The 16,512-nt window shown below is 39.6% G+C and overlaps 1 protein-coding gene across 2 annotated transcripts in view; it reads left to right on the forward strand.

The window, feature by feature from the left end:
• The first annotated feature begins 739 nt into the window (after positions 1–739).
• The window catches only part of cbl (Cbl proto-oncogene, E3 ubiquitin protein ligase), a 32,471-nt gene continuing 16,698 nt past the window's right edge, over positions 740–16,512 (forward strand). For both annotated transcript variants that reach the window (XM_080888750.1, XM_080888751.1), the window contains exons 1-2: positions 740–893; positions 5,534–5,781. In XM_080888750.1, coding sequence (XP_080744876.1) covers positions 747–893; positions 5,534–5,781 — 395 coding nt within the window. In that variant the 5' untranslated portion in view covers positions 740–746. The remainder of the gene's footprint in view (positions 894–5,533; positions 5,782–16,512) is intronic.

The following is a 16,512-nucleotide window of genomic DNA, read 5'->3' on the forward strand; positions in this document are numbered from 1 at the left end:
ACATACACGTCAGAGGGGGGAAACAGAAAATGCTGGGCAATGTTTAAATCCCATAATTATTTATTCACCCTAGTTCCCGTCTATGACCGTGAGGCTTTCGCAGCTTTAAGTTCAACTTCCTCTCCTCGGTCGTCGCTGAGCGCTTTGTGTCGTCAGGCTCGCAGCCCGCAAACGAGTGCTGACAGTGTCACACAGCCTCTGAACTTCCCCTGAAGACACGGCACAGCCGAAAAGAGCTGCTGCTGACAAAAGAGAGGAACGACATCGCGGCTTGGACGGAGGCGAGGACACGCTCGAGTCCTGCGAAGAAACCGTTGCCATTGTCCTCCAGCTGAGGGCGAGAGGAGCCAGGTCTGGTGCTCCGTTAATTAGCCTGCGTGGGTCCCTGCAGAGAGAGAGGGAGACGCTGAGCAACGCAGCCTGCTAGCTGCGGCACAGAGGGGGACTTGTGCAGGGTGTGAGTGACCGTTGGGCTTGTTTTATCCACAATCTGGACATTTATCTACCAAATAATCATGTTATATTTACTGATGGGAGCCTTTATCCAATAGTCATCTCTTCCTCCCTCATTTTACCCCCGTCGGACCCTGGCTCGGATTCGCCGCTCGGGCGCTGTCCTCACAGGGGGTACGGGATCACCATCGCCCGGTCCAACCAACTCCAGGCGGCGGTTCGGTCCCCCTGACCCCCTGCCCTGCCTCACCTCGCCTGTCTGCCGCTGTGGCCGACCCTAGCCGAGCCCGAACATGGCTGGGAACCTGAAGAAAGGCGGGGGGATCATCGGAATGATGAAGGATGCCTTCCAGCCACACCATCACCACCTCCACTCCCATCACCAGCCCGGGGCCGTGGACAAAAAGACGGTGGAGAAATGCTGGAAACTAATGGACAAGGTTTGTCAACGTTAAGCCGTTAGCGTTTGCTTACGCGTCGGATGGCTAGAGCGACTGCTAGCTAACCGTAGCTAACTTGCGATAAGCTAGCTAATCTTCGCCTGCTGAAGGTCTGTTGTTGCTAAGTTAGCTAACAGGCTGGTACAGGATATGGTTAGCTAACTTTAGCTCACAGATAACCTGAACTCTTGTTTTGTTCGTCATGTGGCACGCCACTTTCGTAGCAGCTTAATATTAACTGGCATAGGAAGGCTTAGTTTATTACTTGGCAGGGTTGTTAACACTTTCGGGTAACTACTCTTTAGTTGTGAAACCGCGGTGCATAGCGTTACATTGTTTGACCACGGCTAAATATTTTAAGGTATATCACAATCTTTAGCTCTAACAGGGAGGTTAGTATTCTTTAAATATGTCACATAAGAGCTGAATCTAACGACTTTGTGACAGGAAATTGAAATACAAGGGCTCCCAGCACTGCAACGGTGTCTCCTGTAGCTCGTTTATGAAAAATCTATAGTCAGCTGTCTGTCAACCCTTGAAAATTGTAACAAATTGTTTAGAGAACAAGAAAAGTACGCATTTTACGTGTCCAGCTATGGTCTTTACCAGGGGAGAGTCATCTCACTGCTTTACTTCTCGGAAAAAGCCTGCAACAGTTTGACCCCCAGTTTCCTGTGAGATTCACACACGGCTTTTTTGTTTCTCAACTTCCAACGCGACGCATTATAAACTATGATGCCTTTGCAAAACTACTAGCACATTTAAGTGTGTTTTGCTTAGTCGAGCCTCAATTAGCACAGACAAGAACACAAGTGGCAATGAAACGTTGATCTTTATTATCACCTTGTTTTCTGTGAATGTTCAACACTTCTGTAGAAAGCTTGTCTAATACAGACCAAAGAAGAGGGAGGCTGCTGATCTGATCTGCCACACATTAAACTACCTGCCACCTATCAGTCTGGCTCTTGCAGTTTACAGAAGGGATTATTTTGCCATGTTAATATGTTTTTTTTTAGAAACTGATTGACTGGAAGAAAAACAGCCAGATAAAGGAATATCTTACCTTTAAAAAAAAAAAAAAGAAGCTATACCTCACGTGCCAAAGTGATTTTACTCCATGGGACTGCGTAAAATAGCAGCAGAAGTATATTTAGTATTATCTAAAGTGAACCCACAAACCAACAGATACCACTGACCAAGACCTGCAGAACTATAACGCAGTTTCTCCTTGAAAACACCTCCCACGTAGAACTAAGTTAAATTTTGATCCTCTGTTACTTGCTGTACCTGTTCTTCAAGATCTGTATCTGTTGCAGTGGCTAATTTTTATCTGTTGTCACATCAATTTTGTGCTGCCTGAATGCTCAGTGATAGTGCGACGAAGAGCTCAAATCACTTTATTTTTTCATGATGAAGATATGGTTGTTTTTTGTTTTGTTTTTTTCTCTGGCGGATAAAGAAAATGATTGTCAATTTATTTATAGGCAAATTGCTAATCAGGCCGTGGTTTTACAGTTGGGGCATGTGTCAATGTGTAAAGTCAGTATTCTTAATTTAGCTTTCCTGTATTAACTATAAGTTATCTGATGTTTTAAAACAAGTTTAACATCAGATCCTGTTCTTGTCTCTGTTGTTGCACTGCCACATCCTTTTGGCTAATTAGGTAAAGTAATACTCTAAACTAAAATCAGAAGTATTAGCTACGGAAATGCGTTTAGTAAGATTTTAAGTTTTGGCCAATATCAAGCCCTGAATTTCACATCATAATCTAAGACAATCATTTATTTTTATTTTTTTTTATTTTAATCAGTTTTATGCGTACAAGACATTGTTCGCGGTGTGGAGGTGTATAGTTGAAAGGTACTTAACATTTACACAGCTCGTTCTTCGTCTTCATTCTTTTTCATGCCTTTTTGGGACTAAACAAGTGTATCAAGACGATGATTGCTGCTTGGCCTACAACATGGATTGACTCTATTTAGTGTATAGACACTGATCATAATACCACATTACCTTCTCCTGCTGTGAGGAATCATTATTACTCTTTCAACATTGAAAACGTTTAGGGGACATTGTCTCACTAAAGTGTGAGAAAGCACTTAAAATGGCTGTTTGCAGCTAAAATCCCCCAAAATTCAACCAGCTCCAACTTGTCTTCAACCTGTAAAATACCTTGAAGTTCATGTGGAAAAATCTACATAATCACACCAGGTGTAGAATCACCTGAGAGCGAGAGAGAGACAGAAAGATCAGTGGAATGTAATTTAGCTCGGAGGGGATCAACATTTTACTTCAAGTCAGAAGCTTTAACACATGCTGACATAGAGCATTCAGCAGTTGTGACCTTGTACCAGCGCATGCATGGATTTTGTTTGGCTGAGGGTTGGGCACAAGTGTTAGCACTAAGCGCTTGGAGGCCTGGAGAAGGTTAATGGAATTGGGACACATTGTTGGTAATATTGGCTCTTTTTTTTTTTTTTTAAGTTCTCCAACAGTCACGGCTCAGTTTGGTAGACTCAATCATTTTTATCAGCCAAATCATCAAGGTGTTTTTATTTTTACTTATTATGCATTAATATTTGTATAGTTTAATTTTTGAATCATGATAGTGGAATATGTTGCACGGTAAAACAATGTAGTCTATACAGCATAGATTCATATGCCTAAAAATAAAACTACATTAACAATTGTAATACACTTAAAGTTTTTCCATTGATGATGATTAATAAACAAAGTGTTTGAGCTCTTTGAAGTCTCATTACTTCCACAATGCCACACTGATGCCTTTTAAATGGAGGAAGCAAGGAAGTTCATAACGACATTCTTGTAATGCTGTTCCTGCCATATCTCTTTCGTACATTTTCACATGATCAGTGGACAATAATTTGGCCTGGTCTGCAAAGAATAAGCCACGTCCTGTTTTTGACATACAGTTGTTCAGTAACTGAAGCTGACAGCCTGGCTACACAGATGTATAAAAGCTCGGGCTGGAATCGGGACATGACACCCAAAATGTTTGGCTGTGTGTTTCGTAATGATTCATGAATTGACCCGGCGAAGTGCAACACTGCAGTTAGATTTGTTGCACATTTTTGAGGATGAAACATGTTAATGCGCTCTCCTGAATGTCTTCAACGTTGTCATAAACTTGGTTCCAGTCATGGTTAACATGTTTTATAAACCCATGTGACAGATGATTGTCACGTTCACGGTTCGGGTGAGTCGGTGTTCGTAGATAGACACTCGTGTTTGTCAAAAAAAATTTGGCTTTTGTTTGCATTTGTGTTCTCGAAGTTGCTCACTTGAGGTTTTTCAAATTTGCAAGGCAATCATGTCCAAATGTTAAGTAGAGAGAATTTGAGTCTGTAAGGCAGAAGTAGCATAGGATGTGCAAATTAAAATGGGGAAGTGTAAACTCATTAACAGCTTCTGTAAACATGCTCAAGAAGTGGAACATAGAGGGACTACATGCTTAAAACATGCTAGTCAAAAGGGGATGGGAAGGGTGCAGGAATTCTTGTTTACAAAATGTAATATCTTAAAAAGGAGAGCTACTGTAGGGTTAGGACTATGCTCTACACCAGCTAAATCTCTTTTTCTTAAAGTTGAATCACAATGCACAATATGTATGCATTTTCTACTTAATGTTCAGTCAGAAGTCAAAGCCACATGTGACACATCACAGGCCCTTTTAGCATATTTTGAAGCAGCAGGTGCAGAACGCTATTGCTTCATAAAAGTTTAAATCTGCTGGTTAGCTCTTTGCACTCTCTCACTGAGCCTGCATAATTGTATGGGTTTTATTCTGGTTGGTGCAATTTTATCTCACAGTTCAAAGACACAAAGGTTAAGTTGGCTGATGATTATAAATTGGCTTTAGTTTTGGATTAAATGGTAGAAACTGCTGTCTCTCGTTGAGTTAGACATGTTATGGACTGGCTACCTGTCTAGGGTATCCCCCGCCTGTTGTGTTAGCTAGACTTCAGCCCCCTGTGATACAATTTGGATAAACACTTGGGAGTGTAAATCACCATCCAACTGTGTCTGTTGTGTTTAAAAATGTATATTTTCACATGAAATGCTGCGTAGCTGTAGTAAATGAATAAAAAATGCAGGTGACTAGCTACATAATTAATGTAGGTTTGCCATCTAGGTCATTCTGATAGTACGGTGATAAGTAAACTAACTTAAGATGTCACAAGGTATTTAAACTTTGCTACTCTGTCTATATTTTCGATTGCATAATATACAGACTTGCATCACTCTGACTACTCTTAACTTCACAAAATGTTTAGGGAACACTTTCTTTGTCTTTTTAACTTTATTGGCTTTTTCTGTTCTGCACGTCTCCTGTCTAGGCTCACAGACACTACTTTGCACTAAAGATAAGTGCTCTAATGCAAGAAGAAGCTAATTTATGTGAAATTCTCTATATGATATAAATACTACCTTAGTGATGTAGAGAGTGAAAATGCATAGTGACACATGGAATGGATTGTGCAGATTATCTTTCTGTTTCTCTGTCCCTTTAACTGCTCTTTCATCACTCACTTTCTACCACATCTTTTAGCTTGAGTTTTATCTTATGTATTCTTTCTAACCGTATCTTGCCCTCCCCCTCACATCCTCCCTTTCTGCAGGTGGTGCGGCTATGCCAAAACCCCAAACTGGCTCTGAAGAACAGCCCTCCCTACATCCTGGACCTGCTGCCAGACACCTACCAGCACCTGCGCACCATTTTGTCTCGTTACGAGGGCAAAATGGAGACTTTGGGTGACAATGAGTATTTCCGGGTCTTCATGGAGAACCTGACAAAGAAGACCAAGCAGACCATTAGCTTGTTCAAGGAGGGCAAGGAACGCATGTATGAGGAGAATTCACAACCAAGGTGAGAAAACTGGATGAAATACATGGAATAGATGCCCATCTTAATCGTATCAGTGTCTATGTTATAAATTATTTGCCTTCTCAAGTTCAAATGCTTTTCTCAACCTTGCTGAGCTGCTGTGTTCATTGTCTTCAATGAAACACATCTGAAATGGGAATTTCAAGGTGTGAAACCTTCTTAATGCAGCAGTTCATTGTGAATAATTCTGACAATGCAGGTACAGCGTGAACAATTGCTCCCACCCCCAGCCCCAAGGCTGGCTGTAGCTCAAGAAGCATCAAAACAAGAGGAAAGATGTGTTGTGGTTTGAGCATGTGAGCGTTTGTGGTCAAAATGGCGCTTAATCTACAGCTGCCTGCCTGCATGCTGCTTTGTTTTTGTGCCTTCATATCTCTGCCATCTACTCGAGCATAGTTTCGCCATGTAGTTTATTTTACTTTTTTGAAAAGTCACATGGTGCCTCCCGCTTGTCTCTTTCTTTTGTCTTTCTTGAAGTTTTTTTCTCTATCTAGAAACAGAGTGAAGTGTATAGTCTGTCCCGAAAATAAGTAGATGTCATGGCTTTGTTTGGAGAGACTCAGATTATTGAAAAGACATTCCATTTGGGTTTTGTTTTTGTTGTTGTTGTGTTTTTGTTTGTTTGTTTGTTTGTTTGTTTGTTTTTTACAAAAAACAAAAAAACCTCAGTATAAAGTGAGGTTAGTGGTAACTGGCAGCCTTTCTTGAGGTGCAGACTATACTGGAAGAAGCTGATCTTCTTTGTATATTTTTACAGACGCCCTTTTAGTTTCATGTATGCTGTGGGTGAATGCTGTTGGACTTTGTTGTGATTTGAATACTTTTTCCTTTTACAGCAGATCACTCCAAATGACATGAACTGCCGTCAGATTTTGTGCCTGCAAGGACTTTGTCCAGAATATCTTTTCTCACTGGTAGTAGGCAAGATGACTTGCAGCAGTTTTTTTTTGTGTTGTCAAGGAAACCTTTATGACAGACTGCCATCTTCAGTAGATTTTGGACCCTAAGTTATTTGAAAATGGGTGAACTGAGACCATAGTCAAAGGACATAATACCCACTATGATACCAAGTACATCGTACTTACAGGTAGTAGTTTTGCCTGAGCACACATGTTCTTCAGATGTCAACTGGGAAACTAACCATGGCAAAGTTTCCCAGGCATCATTTGTTTTTTCACAATGCACATTACAGAATGCATGTGTTAGTTTAGTCAAAGGAAGACAGCACAAGTTCTACCCACACATAGGGCAAAACTATTCATAGTTCTCCATTATCTTCAACACATAAAGGCACCTCCTTGGCAATTCCAACTCCAATCGAAAAACCCTGAAGGTTCCCTGCAGCGTGAAGAAAACACAGTCATTTGTTTAAGCCGCCAAACTGAATAAACAGGTTTTCTATAGGGCACAAAAGTGGATCCCAGCAGTAAGACAGGCGGCGCTATCAGTAGTAATAAACATGTAGGATCCTGACACAGTACATCTACTACTTGTACATCAAGACATTTGTAAATAATAAGTGCGATATCCAAGTTTCAACTGTAGGCTACTATATTTCTGCAAGATGACCTTTAGCATTTTGACAGTAGGAATCTTTTGTTGTAGTGGTATGTGGATGATTGAGAGACCGGAGGTGGATTGACAAAAAATTAAGAGGTATTGTTTTCTAAATAAAGTTTAGAACCATAGAAACAATAACATCAAAACAACACTGTTTTTAAGTTGTCATATATAAGAATGAATGAATGACCTGGCACCATATTTCTTTGCTGATCAGAGCTGATAAGGTTGACTGCGACCTTTTATCTAGTTTCCGATACTTTTCTTAGGATTAGTCTAGGACATTAAAGAAAATATAATTGTGATATCCTGTTAAATTAACACTGTCTAATTAACATTACAGATGGGTGGGACTGATAACATTTGCAAGCATCATTTTATTATTAGCCATAGCCGCTACCTTCTACCAATGATAACAAACAGCATAATGTTGCTATCAGGTAATTGCTAATGCTAGGCTAACATTTATTATAACTGTTTAATACTTAAAGCTTCGTTTTCAACAAAATTTACTGACGTTAGTGAGGAAAGGGCTTTATGCCAGTATTAGCCAGTACTAAGCTGATATTTGTACTGAGTGTGGGATCTCAAGGTGGTTCATCTCTGCCAAGTAAAGCTTATATGTGAAGTTGATCAAAAGTAGTTTATTTGTTATATTGGTGCTAATCCACAGACTGTATGTATAAGATGGAAGCAGCTTCCAGCTTTGAAAAGTGAACACCCAAATGTGGTAAACCTGCATTTTTAAAATAAAAAAAAATAAAAAAAAGTAATTAATTAATGGCCAACAGGGAGTTGCTCTTCCAGTTACACAGACTTCCAGTAGTATAAGTTTGTGGAAAATTGGCCATCGACTCCCTTTCTCTGTAACCTCAGTAAACACTTAACAGATGATTCAAGTCATGCTCAATAGAATATTAACTACATTTTGTAGACTTTGGTCATTGTGAGAGTCAGAACCGTGTCTTTATATGCAAGAAATGAGAATTTGTAACAACTTGTTACGGACAAGTCTGCAATCATGATATCAGGGCTACCCACCCTTGCTCATTGCTCATCTTGGGATGATGACTGACATTACTGTGGCAGCGTCTTGTTTGTTTTTTTTTGTTTGTTTTGTTTTGTAATACTCCGTGTGCTAAGTCCTCCTTTGCTGTTGGCATTTTCTTAATTTTCAGAGTTTTCTGGAGTGTAACTATAACCATGTTACTATTGTCTGACCTCGGGAAAATTTTATTTGTGTTGTGCATTATAAATTTTCTAATTTCAAGATCAAGTAATCAAGTAAACTTATTCGACCATTCATAATTTAAGACTAGTATGCACTTTTTAATAAAGTCTGTAAACTTTGTTACAGTAATAAGGAGTGTGACTATCACTTGATCTTAGTAAAAATGATAATAACAATAGAAATAAAAGTCTGAAAGTTTCAAAGTTTGCAAAAACAAAATTTTGCCAAGCACTTGTGATAAGATTAAACGTGCAGTCAAAAAGAGAGAGAGAGAGAAGCCAAAAAATGTATGTCATTGAAGAAGCCACTAGTGGTTTACTTTGGACAGCTGTAATGCTTCACCACTGTGGAAAAAAAACAAAAAAAACAAACCTCTAGAGCAGAGTCAGTGTGCAGCAAATTGGCTCACATAGTAGCCCTCTGTGGATAGTTGCTTTTCCAGTGTTGCTGTGCATGCTCTTTGTAATAACGCACTGAAAAGTCTACAGTCATACGTGAAAGGAAAGTGAAGATTTAGACTATTTATATGCCTGCAACGAGGAAGTGGATTTGTTGTATGGCTTGAATGACAGCGAGAAAAAAATGGCTTAAAAGTGGGCTCATCGGTACCACCAGATTTTGATTATTGCAATAAAAACGAACACAGGTGGCTAAAATTTGGTAGAAATTTAGTTGATCGGAGTAAATTTCCCTCCAAGGCTAGATCACTTGATCACTTGCAGAACTAAATCAGAAATACATGGTTCTAATGTTTCTTCACACATTGGTGTAACCTGGTGTTTCCTTTGAACATAGTCTTTTTTTTTCTTTTAAATTAAGCAATCATTTTATCAAGTCAGTTGTCAGATGTACATCCTCATCTAGTTGCTCAGTTCCTCAATAAGATTGTTTTCTTTCAGCTGCCATGACCGTAATGTTGCAGACATAGAAGCAAAAAAATGCCAAAGCAACCAGAGAGAAGAGGAAATGTCTATGTGAACCACTCCTGTATTTGACATGAGGCGATAAAGCTGTTTTTAGACATTGTGTCAATTTCTCTGTGAAATTTGTTTTTATCATTGCTTGATTGGACCAAGAGACTGTGCAGAAAGAAGGGGAAAAATCGTGCTTGAAGGAGAGGAAATGGACACGGACACACACACACACACACACACACACACACACACACACACAGACAGTAGCCAGGCATTACACACAAAGACTGCCATTGTCTCAAAGGAGAAGGCAGTGGCAGTGACACTAACCAATGGGTGTCAGCCCACTTAAAAATGCTATAGAATTGACCAATGACGGAGAGATGCTAGGAAACTAATAAAACAGAAACTTGGTTAAACAGAAGATGAGGATAATATGGGCCTCAAATAGAAAAATGAAAATGCAAGACCGACTGACACTTGTTATCTCCACCACTTTAACTTCAGCCAACATCAGTGCTTGTCAGCCATTGACTTCAGGGTCTATGATTGGGCTTTATGTCTATTTTCAAATCAAAGTGAAGGATCTCAAGTGTGTTATAAGAGCCCCAAATGAAAAGTGGGTGGATATGCTGTGATGCGATGTCGTGCAGACTTCTCCGCAGTTTTTGGCTTCTATTTATCCAGCCCCCCACTAACGCATAACGATTGTTTAGCTTTAGAGATGAAGCAGAGTCGCGGTAGCACAGTACACGCCTGGGTTTGTTGAGCAACACTTTTCGCTTGGGCTTTGACTGTGGGAGCAGCTGAGTCGGGTGGAAACGAGGTGCAAACATAGTCACAGAGGAGAGGAAAAAGAGGGGGTTCGTTGTTGAAAGTCGAAGAGGGTAAGATGAAAGTGAGTCGACTCTAAGCAAAACTTAATTAACAGTGACAACCCATATTCGGTCAGAATCGACATGACACAGTCAGCACTTCCCCCTTGTTTGCTTCACTTACTTCCTCTTCTGGCTTTACGCAGCACAATCGAGACATTTTCCGCTGTAGGAGTTCACAAAGAGCCAGACTGTTAGTTTATTTTTAATATACAGTTTAGATTAGTTTTAAATTTCAACCCAAGACCAAATGTACATTATTGCCTGTTCTCAAGATGGCTAGAAGAGTAGGATTAGCCCTTAAAGCTCTTCCTTTTCTAAGCAGGAAGTAGAGCTACAAAGTCAGACCATATTGTGCTATAAAAAATGACCAGTCACTACTTCTGCACTTAACAGCCCAGTGTTTTGTAACTGTGGTCTCTTGTTGGCTGTTAATTGGTCTACGTTGAAAGTAATTGACTTTCCAAATCTCTTCTTGATTAATACAGCTTTTCTCTCTTTTTTTTTCAAGCCAGTTTATTCATTTATGTGCAAACAGGATAGGAAGACTGTGTTTAAACATTACTCATGGCACATTCTCTAAGAATAGTCATACAGTAGAAGGGTTGATCAATGTGTCCTCAGATAATCCCCTCTGCCTGCCCTCCCATGGGTCTAACCGGATACAGCTTTGACCTCTCTGAGAGAGTCTGTTTGATCATCTTCCTGGGCTAAGCTGCCATCGCATCCTGACCACCGTTGATAGGTCCAGCTGGTTACAGGAAGTGGTGAGCTTATAGACTGCACAGTCATGTATTGCGGAATAGTCTGCACTGCAGAAATATAATAATTGCAGTGCTGGTGTTTATGTAATATGATCTAATTTATCTTAGCTGTATTCTACCACTCTTCTGTTAGTGAGACATTATGACAAAACCCTGTTAGCACTCTGAGTATCCCCTGTGAGCACCCCCACCCCTTTTCTTTTTCATATCTGAAGATGAAACGAAATGTCCCTAACTGACTTAAACCACCTTAAGCAGCAAAAGGATCACATTTGCAGAGCTATTTTTAGGATTTCTTTAAGAATTCATTTTGTGGTAAACTGATGACAGTATCACTCAGGTTTCACACAGCTTCATGTAAAGCAGACATTAATAAAAAAAACAAAAAACCTTTGCTTCCTGTTTAACCACAAGGAAGCAAAGAAAAAGAAATGGTTGATTAGCACAAAAAGGTGAATTGCGTGCTTGGCGTTGCACATCATGTGAGGTATAACAGATTAGGTTGCTTCCCTGTTCCCATTTTGTACACATTAACAACATTTGCACACATACTAAGTTCAAGGAAATAATAAATCTGTCAAACACCTGTACTGGCACTTTGTATTTAATCATTAGTTATGATTAATTTTTGATTCTCTTCCACAGTGTCTTCGTCCCATCTTCCTCCCCTCCCTGAGCCTTGCTCTGCCAGAGGTTTCTTCCTGTTAAAAGGGAGTTTTTCCTTCCCACCGTTCCCAAATTGCTTGCTCATGCTTGGTCATATGATTGTTGGAGTTTTTTTTGTTTTTCTCTGTATCTTTACCTTACAATATAAAGTGCCTTGAAGCAACTGTTGTTGTGATTTGGGACTGTATAAATAAAATTTAATTTCATTAATTTATGCTCTGAACCACTTATTAGTCACAATTTTCTGCTTGTCTCTTAGTATACTCCTTTTTTTTTTTTTTTTTTTTTTTTTTTTTTTTTTTTTAAATCATTGTAAGGTAAATGGTTTTTATCTTGGGAATGTTAAATAAAAACAGTGCCTTTTAAAGACTAAATAAGTAATTAAGTAATAATTTAATAATAAAACAGCATTCAGCTGCAGCCCCACACTCAGGAGTTAACATTTTATTCCACACACACCCTTTAGCCTTTCACCCCATTGCTCTTTCTCCTTCTGTGCTTACTTCCAACTTCCCTTAGTGACAGCACATTGCTCCAGTCCTTTGCACAATAGAAAAATGCATTCCAGGCATTACAATGCTCAGTCAACTTCCTCCAGCTTCTACTCATTCAATGTTCCCTGCAGCTGGGCTACTGTACAGCCATTCATTAAAACAATGATTTGGGTCCATTTATCTCTGGTCAAAACACAAATGTAGACAGAGCCTCTCGCTAGCTCTACATTTGTTTTGGTCCTAATCATCCATCTCAAAGTTAATTTTTCTTTGCTGCACCACTCACATCTTGCTAATGCTATAAGACCTGAATGAATAAAATATCCTAGCATGAACTGTTATTTTCCAGCTGTTCACAGTGTTGCTGTATTGTCAAAAATTCATGTACTCAAGCCTTCGTGGACAAAGAAAAATGACTGTGTCTGAGAAAAAGCTTTCCTATAGCATGGCTTCCTATATTTTTGTAAATGTACCTGACATCCACGTGAAACAAAGGTGTCTCTGTGGACACAGCTTTTGAATTTGCTTATCTAAAAACCCGTCTTATCACTTTAGCTACTATACTGTAGGAAAGGTTTGTTTCTATTATAGAATTGAGTTGAGGAAATTCTGCAGTGTATTTTGTTATGTCAGATAAAAGTGAATAGAGGAGAAATTTGCATGGATATCATTCATTCCTCCTTAATCAGTACATGCCTTAGTTTTGTGCTTTAACTAGACCAGCTCATTTTTATCATAGCTGTTGAAAATATTGAGTTTCTTTCAAATGGACAATTTCATATGAAATAATAGCTCAGTTAGAAACTTGCTAATCTCAACTGATAGCCCTGTACTGCTGAGGTTTTTAATCATTTTGAAGTTGTTAACAGAGAAAGTAGTTCCGGCATTACGTTTCCCACGAAAATGAAACACACTCTCACTGAAGTCTTTGTTAGTTTTTACACCTCACAAGAAAGGAAATAAGAGTCAAAACCTTTTAATCCTGAACTGTATTGAACAGTCACCCTGAAATCTCCCAATGTAGCTCAGGGTGACGGGAATAGGGCTCAGTCCTCCTTTTGCATACTCATGCCTAAACCAAATTTTTGTACAGCCTTAAGACGATTTACTCTAGCGTTACGTGTCATTTTAGAGAAAGCCATTGTTCAGTTTCCCCACCGCTGCTGTTCTGTGCTGCATTCAGTCTTATATGAATCACACCAAATGTGCTTCCTTCTCAGCTCAATTCCGTGTACAGACTGATATGACATGAAAAACAGCCTCTCTGTGTGATGCTACAGGGGGAATACTTGTTGATTAGTTGGTGCTGATGTAGTTGGAGTAATTTAAGGAAAGCTTTTAGTGGTTAGCCTAACGGCTACTGGTGATGGGAATGGAAAACACGGTTCACACTTCAGAGGCTGCGGGTGTTTCGGCTTCAATTACATTTTCCTACACTCGTAGCTTGGGGCTCTATGCACGGATATATGCAGGCACACAAATAGCAGAGCATCACGGTTATTTATGTCGCAGCGATATCAGTGAGCAGTCGACTCATGTAGTCCTCACTTAGATTATGGTGATTAGCATGATGCAACCCACTATCTTCTCTGCCTCGCAGGGTACAACAAGCAGTTGCTGTTTATGCACACAGAGATAAATGAGCTCAGATATGCACTCAGATATGTGAGAGGATTTGGCTGAAACGGAGCTGTTTATTATATAATTTATTTCTAATCTGGATTTAAGCATGTCTGATTTACTGCTGTGATAAAGTGTTTATAAGAAATATGAAATACATTGAAATGTGGTGAAAGACGTTTGAAAAGATTTTCCCAATGTTTTTATTTATTAAGGACTGCTCAGGAACAGATAAGTGTGCTTGGATCATTGCTAAAGCACACTGTCTCGTGGTTGTTGCTTGTTTGCTGTCATGGCCGTTTCCTGATATTGCTCTGGAATGAGGCCAGTTTCTGGAGGTTTAAAAGTGATGACTGAGGCAAACCGGAAAGCAGAATTTCATACACATTGTGTACACTCCAGTACAACAGCTACATTCATTTTTAATATCTTTGTATATTTTTATCACAGTTTACCACATTGTTTATTTATAAGTTCAGTGCTGGAGTTACTATTAACCCTGATGGAGAGTGCTCTCCCCATTTCCCTGGACCATCATGAGTCAATAAAAATGTGATCTGTCAGTGCCTGAAAAGTACAGGATGGTAGGACTGTAAGAGTGTTTCAGTTTGGAGAGAGCTTTGACTGGTCTAATGGATTTTGTGTGTCTGTGTGTGTGTGTGTGTGATCTCCTGACATTCTGACATTTAATTCTGGAAATTAATTTACTTTGTTCTGAAATACTTGTATTTGGGAACTTATCTTCATGATGTAGATACCTAATATGCCAAATCTTAATCAGTGGTATTAACACAGTTGCAGGCTGTGTCCTGTGTACAGCGCTTTGCATTCTGCTGAAACAGCAGTGGCTTCTCATGTTGTAGTAAATGAGCTTGTAACTGCTCGGTGTACTGAGGCTGTGTTGTCTGTTTCTCTTAGGAATTTTTCAAACTGAAAAAGCCAACCACAGACTCAGAAACAAAAAAACACCATGATAGTCTTATGATGCGATGCAAATGTGACACATTGGTGTATTTCCTCAAAAATGCTTTTCAAATCTATTGAGAAATTTACTGCTCTTGTGATTTCCCCAAAATCTCTGGATTACATAAAATTGTAATCCACTGGGAGTGAAGGAGGCGAACATAGGCCTATGTTTTTTCGGGTCTCTGGATTTGTCCTCAACATACTTAGCTCTGCTCTAGTTTTAATTATTTTATATGATGTTGTAAATGACTTTCTGGTAGCTTTGCCGAGCACGGCTTGTGTTTGATCTGCGTTTCCCTTTTGGCCTCGAGCACAAGCGATAACACAGCTGCGTGATAATACCAAAGCTACTTGTGGCTATCGCGAGTCCAGAAAAGCTCTCATTCTGTGAGGATGACCCATGCTGGCTGTGCTGAGGTGAATTAACGTAGCGTAATGCATTACTGGCCGGCTAGCTGTGCTACTTTATCACAACCAGCAGGAAACAGGAAGGGAGCAGCCAGCTGCAAGGTCAGAGGTCACTCTATAGTATGAGGGGGATGGAGGACAAAAACCTAGTGTTCAAAAAAAGGTTTGGCCTTTGACTGTGGTTAAGAATGACAGTGTAACTACAGGAAAAACAGAGCACTATAGAAGTATATGACAGTCTATATCAGCATGCTATTTTGTATGATTGTAGCACACTTACTCTTCATCGTCGCTGCTGGCACAGCACTTCAAATAGTAGTGACTGTTGTAAAGCTGGCTATTGAAGTATTGGCTACTGCCAAGTGTACACACAGTACAGAGATGCTGTTTTAGGGTGAGATGGGCTGAGAGATACTAAATCAGTTTATAGTTTAAATTAACTTGTATCTTAGCTTTGAATATTAATATTCACTCAGCTAATTTTAGTGCTTCCTCAACATTACAGACAAAAATATACAATGTTTTATTTTCAATGCTAATATTGTGCCATAGACAGCTGTGAAACTGTGATGCTAGTAGGACCAATGTTAACTTTCAGACTCCTTCTCTAGTTGTGAGTCACACTAATCGAATCACTACACACTGTACCTTTTACTTACAAAACACAAGATTGATGGATAGCAAATTGCTAATGCAGGTTGCTTTAACTGAAATCGATCTCGATCTAAAGCCTAGCAGCACCAAACATCATCGCAAACTCAGCAAGTAAGAGCGCAGTCCCATTTTTGACTGAGCTAATTACATAGTTCCACTTCCTGTATGAAGCTTCTGGTGCTTTTGTAGTTTAGGCAACTTAATTAACTTGCCTCAGCAGCTTCTTCTGCATGTTGATCTGTTTTATTACGGTAGTTTCTTGATTTTTAAAGCCAAAAGCATCTTTAGCAGTCAGCTTCGACATCCAGATTTCTCACAAGAGTTAAATGGTAAATGGCCTGCATTTGTATAGCGCTTTACTAGTCCCTAAGGACCCCAAAGCGCTTTACACATTCAGTCATCCACCCATTCACACACACATTCATACACTGGAAAGTAAGACTGAACCAAAAAAAGACACTTTTTTCCCCCAAAGACTTGATGCATAGTGCATGTTTTTGCTTTACCTTCTGTCTGAACTTATCCCACTGTGATCTAAGGATTAGCTGAACCTGGTAGGAT

This window comes from Rhamphochromis sp. 'chilingali', assembly GCF_963969265.1.
Source record: "Rhamphochromis sp. 'chilingali' genome assembly, chromosome: 8".
In the NCBI taxonomy this organism is placed as follows: domain Eukaryota; kingdom Metazoa; phylum Chordata; class Actinopteri; order Cichliformes; family Cichlidae; genus Rhamphochromis; species Rhamphochromis sp. 'chilingali'.